The sequence below is a fragment of the Tribolium madens genome, unplaced genomic scaffold (assembly GCF_015345945.1).
Source record: "Tribolium madens isolate multiple individuals breed KSU strain unplaced genomic scaffold, Tmad_KSU_1.1 Scaffold_19;HRSCAF=116;Tcas5.2_LG9, whole genome shotgun sequence".
Taxonomy (NCBI): Eukaryota; Metazoa; Arthropoda; class Insecta; order Coleoptera; family Tenebrionidae; genus Tribolium; species Tribolium madens.
The window spans coordinates 3,025,868-3,033,786 of NW_025400983.1; the positions used below are offsets into that span (position 1 = coordinate 3,025,868).

Here is a 7,919-nt window from a genome sequence, read left to right on the forward strand (position 1 = left end):
ATTTCACAAATATTAAAAATAATTTAATCATGTATTTTTTTCTTAAACTCTTTCATTTTTATAAATATAAATTTTAAATTTTTATAAATTTTGAAAAATAGTTCAAAATCGTCAAGACAGTTTTAATTACAATTTTTTTGATGTGTCAAATAAGTGACTTTACCTGTAGTCGAGGGCCCGTTAACTCTAGAATTAGTTGTACAGATTTTTTTGAATTTAATCGATATTGCTAGGAATTATCTTTGGATTATTTGGAATTTTTGGAATCATTTGTAAATTACCGGAGTTTTTCTAAAAGTACTTACTGAAATTTTTTAAAAAATTGCTGGATTTTTTATAAGTTCTTTTTAAAAACGTCGAAATTTTTTAGAACGATCGAAAATTAAGGGAGAATTACAAGATTTATTTTGAAATTACAGAAATTAAGTTGTAATTACAGGAATTAATTTAGAATTAATCTGAAAATAATAGAATTACAATAAATTATTGAAATTTCTAGAATATCGATACTATTTTTATGGAATTACTGAAATTACTTGTTAATTACTGGAATTTTTCTAGAATTACTGAATTCTTGAGAAGAATTGCTTGAGTTTTTTAATTATCGGAGATAATTTCTTTTTAAAATTAGATAAGATTCTTTTAGAACTATCGAAATTAATTTGAAATTACAGGAATTTGTTGCACACATTTTTTTTTTCAAGTCAACACTCCCACGAATGTAGTCTGCATCTTTTCAAAAATTGATATTTGCATTTTGTCAATTTAATTTAAAACACACAAAAAACATGCTTCAAAATAGATTATAATGTATTTTTCTATCCTTGGAATCAAATTTCATTATTGTAATTGTTAGAAACCGATAAAATATTGAACAAAAGTGCAAAAATGTCCCAAACTACAAAATATTCTGAGTTCGATTTTATTCTTTTGCAGGATTTTTCTAGATTCAAATTTTAAATAAGTGTAGTCTATCAAAAAGTTAATGAAAGAACACAGATTGAAAAAATAAAAACCAATCAAAACTTTTGAATTTAATTCAAAATAAACAAATTTGGGACAATTAAGAGTAAAAATTTTGAAAAACAGCTTGCCAAAAATGACATTTAAAGTCAAAGTTTGACAACAATGAGATTGTGTTGTTGCAACTTATTCAAAGAAAATCTCCGCCGTTCCTCCCTCCTCCTCTACAAGATCCTGTTCTCCCAGAAAGAGCACACCATCCTGAAGAAAATCTTCAGTTTCTTCTTCGGCCTCCTCCTCGGCGTGGGCTTCTACTTCCTGATCCTCATCGACTTGAACTTCACCCCCGGCGCCTCAGTCCTCATGGGCCTCACCATGTGCTTGCTCCTGGGCCTCGGCAACGCCTTCTCCTCCCAAATCCGCTGCATCACCCTCCTCACCTTGCCCAGTTTCGGCGGAAAAGTCGGTCGCGGCGTGATCAAAACCTTCGTCTTGGCCTACATCCTCTCCGGTCCCGTGGAGAACATCACCATGAACGGGCGCGAAGTGGTCCGCGTCTTCGCCTGCACCACCTCCCTCACCTTCAACTTGACCAAAACCCGCTTCGAGCTCATGTTCAAGCCCTTCTCGGACGCCCTCTTCGGCATGAAGGCCGACGTGAACGAGGTGAAGGACACCATGAGGTCCATCCGGGACGTGTCGGCGCCGGTGGTGGGCGAGGTCGAGGACGAGGCCGAAATGAGGAAGCTGAAGGAGGAGAACGACTACATGGACGCCAAAACCGGCGACTCGGCCCGAAGCAAGGACATCGCCGCCAAGTACCACTCCTTGGGGGAGAAGCAGGAAGCCGAACGTTTCGAGAAAATGTACCTGAAGAAGATTGAGATGCGATGTGAGGACCAGTTCACCAAAGCGGCGCGAAATTGTCGAGAAATGTTCGGGAAGGCTTATGATAAGTGCTACGAGGCGGTGACTTGGGTGGCGGCTTGGTTGATTTGTTGGCCCATGAAGCTGGATTTTGTGTGTAATATCGCCCAGGCGTTGGGTGGGGTCAATCGCTGTGACCCCTCCAAGGACATCGATCCCGGGTTTGGGGACGGTTATGCATATTTGAAAAAATCCCGATCCCAGTTTTCCGACAATTTCAAAAACGTCAAATTGCAGTACCAAATCCCCAAAATCAAGCAATTGATCGATTTGAGGGACAGTCGGGAGACGGCCAAGGCGATTTTGCATTCAGTCAACGCAAAAAAGGCGATTTTGCGCCAATTGATGATCATTTTGAAACGAATTCTCGCGTTTATCTTCCTGAGGATTATCCTCAACGCGTCCACATACCTCGAGAAGTACTTAACTGACATCCAATTCGATAATATCTACGTCACGACGTACTACCGCCGGATTGATGCCCGAAGGAAGAAGCAGGGGAAGTACACAGTCCTCCCTTTGAAGAAAATCGAGAAGAAAAAACTCGTCGATCCTTGCACTCCGCGCCCTTTGAAAAGTGAACACCAACAACTCTTCTGGCAAACAATCCATTTGATGCTCGAAGTACTTTTCGCTACAACGTTCATACTCCTCGATCGGCTCTTCTACGAAGGTTTGGACTTGGTGCGACGGCATGCTAGGATCGATTATGTCCAAACTGGACGTCACGACATGAAATTGGAAGTCAAAGGTAATCCAAATTTTTGCGGAATTGTGTCCAAGTCCAAATTACAGGTACTGGAATGATTGCTAATTTGTTGCGGTCGGTTATCAAGGGTTTTAATATCAAAAAACGGATTCATATCGAAAGGAGTAACGAGAAGTGTCTCCCACAACCTTCACTACTCCCCAATTATTACATTTACAAGATTTATGGGACTTATGTAGTGTTGTGGTTGCTCATTCTTGTCAATATGTACACGCAAAGGCTGCGACATGCCATCTGTGGGATGTTTTACAGAAAATGGGAGAAGAGGCGAGTGTTACATATTTATAATGAGACGCTGCGACGCAGGATCGGCTTCTACAGGTATATATTTTTAGGTTTTTCATATATTATGTTTGTATGGGGTGTCTCAACAAAACAAAAAAAAAGTTTTAAAAAAGCATTCATAAAAAAAGTCATAACACGCGGAATTTTACGTCTAGAAGACCATATTTCAAGCGTTTTTACAACTTAAGGTAAATTGACTATTTTTACCATTTTACTACCGCTCATCTTAAAAAATTCAAGAAATTCAAAATTTTTTTAAATTTGACCCAATCTACACAGTGGTCTTTTATGCACTTATTTGAGTCTTTAAGACCTCTAGAAATGTAAAAAACGTTAAATGGATCAATTTTAAAATTGAATTTTTTTTTTATTTTTATCGAGATTTTAGTCGATTTTTGGCACCCGGAGCGGTCTATTGGCAATAACTCCGGACTTATTGGAGATAACCTCTTATGTTTGGTACCGTTGGATAGAAAATTGAATTTTCTATCATATATTAAAAATTTCAGTGCTCTACGATAAATAGTTATCGAGAAAATTTCTGATAAAATCAAAAATATCAAAAATATAAATCTGCTGATAACTTCAAAACTGTTAGGAATTTTGCAGTTTTCTTGACGCCAATTGATTCCCCGGAACATTTTACATAGACTTAGGTCAAAACATTACATCATTGAGGCACAGTTTTGCCGCAATTTACAAATGAAGAAAAACTAAAAATTTGTTAACACCCTAGTGTTTTTAAACATGTCTCAGATTCGATTTAAACATATCTTATCCGATAGATTTTGACGCGCTGATTACGAATTTGCCAAGTATTTTGCGCTATCTCCTTTAGTTTCGCCGTAATCGGCGTTTAAAAATTCAATTTTTTTTTGCGAGATATCGACTTGGCTTTGGCCTCAGTCGATAGATTTTCTTACGCTGATTATGATGGAGTTGAACTTTTTGCTCTATGTCTAATAGTTTGGCCGTAATCGCCGTTCAAAAAGTGAAAATTGTAAAAATTGTGAAACTTTAAACGCGTTTTTCTACGAAACTATAAGACTTAGAGCATAAAGCTAAAAAATCCTTAGAATTAGCTTGAAATTATCTATCTAATGGCGCAAACCGGAAGTCGCTCCGGGTTATGGTTCCGGGTACAGAACCATTTTTAGTTTTATTAAAAAAAAAATTAATATCTCAAAAACTATGAGTCCTAGGTCAAAACAGTTTATTCAGGCGTATTCTCCGGTTAATTTTACATATAGTGCTAGTTTTTCATAAGAATAAAAAACAATGCATCGTAGAGTATTTTAACTTGTTGCATCGTGTTCAGCGCGTAATTTTACGTCTAGAAAATTATATTTCAAGCGTTTTTACGACTTTTAGTAAATTGACTATTTTTACGATTTTACTACCGCTCACGTTGAAAAACTCAAAAAATTCATAATTTTTTAAACTTGACCCAATAACGTTTTATGCACTTTTTTGAGTCTTTAAGACCTCTAGAAATATAAAAAACGTTATATGGAAGAATTTTAAGGTTAAAATTTTTTTTGATTTTTGTCGAGATTTTGGTCGATTTTTGGAACCCGGAGCCAATAAGTCCAGACTTATTGGTAATAACCGCTTATATTTGGTACCGTTGGAAAGAGAATTTAATTTTCTATGATATAGATAACCTTTAATGTTTGGTACCGTTGGAAAGCAAATTTAATTTTCAATCACATACAGGAAAGACCAGTGTTCTACGATAAATAGTTATTGAGAAAATTTCTGATAAATTCAAAAATGTCAGAGATATATATTCGATTATAACTATAACTGCAGTTTTCTTGACGCCAGTCAATTCCCCCAAACATTTTACAGTTTTGCCGCAATTTCCAAAATAAAAAAAGTAAAAATTTGTTAACACTTAAAAACTATGCATCGTAAAGTATTTTAACCTTTTCTAGAAAACCATGTTTTAAGCGTTTTTGCGACAAAAAGTTTTTCGATACAACTTTCAACTCTAAACTTTCATCAAGTTTATTTAAAATCTTCTCTGTTTTTTTTTTAATCTTGCAAATTTAATAAATTATTTTTTTTAATGCTCAAGTGATGAGTTTCTGTTAGTTGAACAATTCAGAAAGGATTTTTTCGTTGAAAAATAAATAAAAAACACTGATACTTCAAAAGTTTTATTTTACTATTCCAGATTCATGAAGAAGAAGATCCAGAAGCTGGTCCGTCAGCGCCGCCTCCAAGACGACCTCAACGTCTTCATGGTCCTGCAGCTAAAATTCCCGCGTTTCTTCCGCTTTTTGCAGCTATTCCCGGGGGCGCGGCGCAAATGCCTCATGTGCAAAGAAGTCGAGCCTTTATGTCGCTCGAAATTCCAAGTCTGTCCGAACGAATTGTGCCATTTCGCGTACTGTCCCGAGTGTTGGGACGACTCGGGGCGCAAATGCCTCGCTTGTGCCACTCTGGACACCGACACCAGCAGCGGCCTAGACTCCTCCGACGACGACGCCGATTGAAACACAATCGAGGTAATTTCGCTTTATTCAATTAAAAAATAAATAAATACAAAGTCACTTATCACTAGTTCAGTCTTGTGTCTATTTGGGCTTGGAGACGGTGCCCCAGAAGAGGGTCGCACCGGAGGCCTCGTGTCGTATGAAGAAGATGAAGGGCCGATCGACGACGAAGTTCTTCGAGCCGCCCATGTAGTCAATGGTGGCGGCGGTGACGGCGGCGGCCTCCGTCCCCTTCTCGTTGACCGTGATTGCCACCTGTTGGATCATGTCGTCGACGCGGAGACCCGCCCCCAGAGCCGCCCCCGTCAAAAACACGTCTTTTTCGTCCACTTTTGTGAAGTTGTTGAAGGCGTCGACTCGATCGTCAAGCTTATCGACGACATTCGTCGAGTTGATTTTAATGTTTGTCTTTTTGAACGCCCTGTATTTTTTCAACTGGTTCAAGAGACTGAAACTGTACCGAAGGGACATTTTCGGGATTTTCACCACGACGTCCTTGCGACGGGTTTGGTTCAAACTGTCCAAAATCTGTCTCGATTTCAAATTCTGGGCGAATGTTTTAATATCGTATTTGTGGGGATTGTCGTTGTTCGGGAGGATTAGGTACATCCCCAGTTCCTGGTCGACGTAGGGGATGGAAATGAGGCGGAATTCGGGGGATTCGAAGTAGGGGATTTGCTCGAGGAAGTTGAGCATGTAGGTCACGGGGATGGTTTCGGTGGTGGTGACGCTGAAGAGGCCGTCACGGTTCAATTCGTGGCTGAAGGGGAGCTCCCAGTCGGCTTTGAAGTAGATGTAGTTGGCGAAAATCGAGAGAGTGGTGGGGGAGGGCGGCTCAGGGAGGATGGAAGTGATGAGGCCGCGAGTGTTGTTAGACACCCAAGTGTTGATCCAACTGCGAAAAGGTGATTTTTCAGTTTTCAATTATTTGAATTTCCCGCCTAAATTCGAAGTTTGACATTTTAAATATCGGATTTTGATTGGGTTAGGCAGAACCAATCAGAGTTAAACATTGAAATTTATTTCTTTGTACAGATTTCTCTCTTTTTTATCACTAGAAATTTAAAATTTGTCCACAAAATATAAAAAATAACATTTTCCATTATATAAAATTATATAAAAATTATATAAAATTTGTTTTTTATTTCCGAAATTGTCAGTAAAGAGTCTAAAATCGCCACTAAAGTAGTTTTTTACTGCAACCAATAATATAGATTCCAAATTGTCATATTACACGTAACTTAATAAATAAATAAGCTTTTCCGTGTTATTTTTGTCTAGAAATAGGTTCTGCACAAATTTCGTCCAAATCTGTTGTTTCAGAAAATTTGGACTCGGCTATCGCCTCGGTAATTAAGCACACATTCCTGATGAAAAATAAGACTTTAGTGCCTTATTCTTGTTCCTGATGACTATGTTTATATCGTAACGGTTTTTTATTATTATTTTAAAATTTTCTGGCTCTAGGTAATCTCTATTCTCAAAGTCTGCCTTAGGTTTAGCTAATCCATTTGGAAACAAATATTAGAGGTTATTAGTTAGTTACACAATTTTTCCATAAGAATTTGATATTGTATTTTTAAGTAAAAAAAAAAAACAAAACATTCTACAACAAACAATAATAAATAATGTAATACATGTTTGAAAATATTTTTTATTCGTTTCTTTTTTTGCAAATTCTTATTAATTTATTCTATTGTAAATATATGTTTTTTATTTATTGTATCACTTCAAAAATTCAAAGTAAGACGAAAAGAAAATAATAATAATAATAAATTCGTATCATATAAAAAGAAACTACATTTTCTCCATTGTTATGTTTTATTTTTTGTTTTTATTATTTTTGTAAAGACTAAATTCCGTTAAATTATTATTATTGTTATAACTACATGTTCGCAGCATTTTGAAACAGATAATGAGTAAGTTGCTAGCGTTTTATCACAGTCATATATGACTTTTATGACGTTTTTATCAAAGTTTAATATAAACAATGAAAAATTATCAATATATTATAAAAAATATCAACTGTATTTTTCATGTAAGTATTATTTTTTTATAACAATTGTATTTCAATTAAAACTTTACTCATTTTTCAAGTTATGCTAAAAGCATTTTGGAGCAGACATTATACGAATTTGTGGTAAAAATAAACAAAAAAGAAAAAAAACAATCTACAGCAACAATAAATATAAAAAAACATCAAACTCTCCAATAATGAATTTTTCAGTCAAATAAACAAAAACTGACTACGTTTCCACAGCATTTTGAAATAAATAAGTTGCTAGCGTTTTATTATAACGTTTTTATGAAAATTTAATATAACAATGAAAGACTAAGTAATGTGAAAGGTATTTTTAATGACTTTTTTATAACTTAACTTCTGTTCTAACTATTTATTTCACTTCACTTTTTAATATCCTTATGTTCAAATCTTTACTCACTTTTCAAGTAATGCATAAAACATTTTTAAGCAG

General features: G+C 35.8%; 3 protein-coding genes across 3 annotated transcripts in view; 2 read left to right on the forward strand and 1 right to left on the reverse strand.

The window, feature by feature from the left end:
* The first annotated feature begins 1,077 nt into the window (after nt 1-1,077).
* Nucleotides 1,078-5,445, forward strand: LOC123014156 (protein sneaky). The gene is made up of 3 exons (XM_044413094.1): nt 1,078-2,641; nt 2,686-2,980; nt 5,124-5,445. Exons 1-3 carry the CDS (start codon nt 1,129-1,131, stop codon nt 5,443-5,445), a joined length of 2,130 nt encoding a protein of 709 aa, XP_044269029.1. The 5' UTR covers nt 1,078-1,128.
* Nucleotides 5,446-5,454: 9 nt separating this feature from the next.
* The window catches only part of LOC123014162 (leukocyte elastase inhibitor-like), a 3,885-nt gene continuing 1,420 nt past the window's right edge, over nt 5,455-7,919 (reverse strand). The window contains exon 2 of the mRNA XM_044413107.1: nt 5,455-6,340. Within this exon, the coding sequence (XP_044269042.1) occupies nt 5,527-6,340 (814 nt within the window). The 3' untranslated portion in view covers nt 5,455-5,526. The remainder of the gene's footprint in view (nt 6,341-7,919) is intronic.
* The window catches only part of LOC123014170, a 4,740-nt gene continuing 2,548 nt past the window's right edge, over nt 5,728-7,919 (forward strand). Inside the window, exon 1 of the mRNA XM_044413120.1 lies at nt 5,728-6,350. The gene's annotated coding sequence lies outside the window, so the exon portion shown is untranslated. The remainder of the gene's footprint in view (nt 6,351-7,919) is intronic.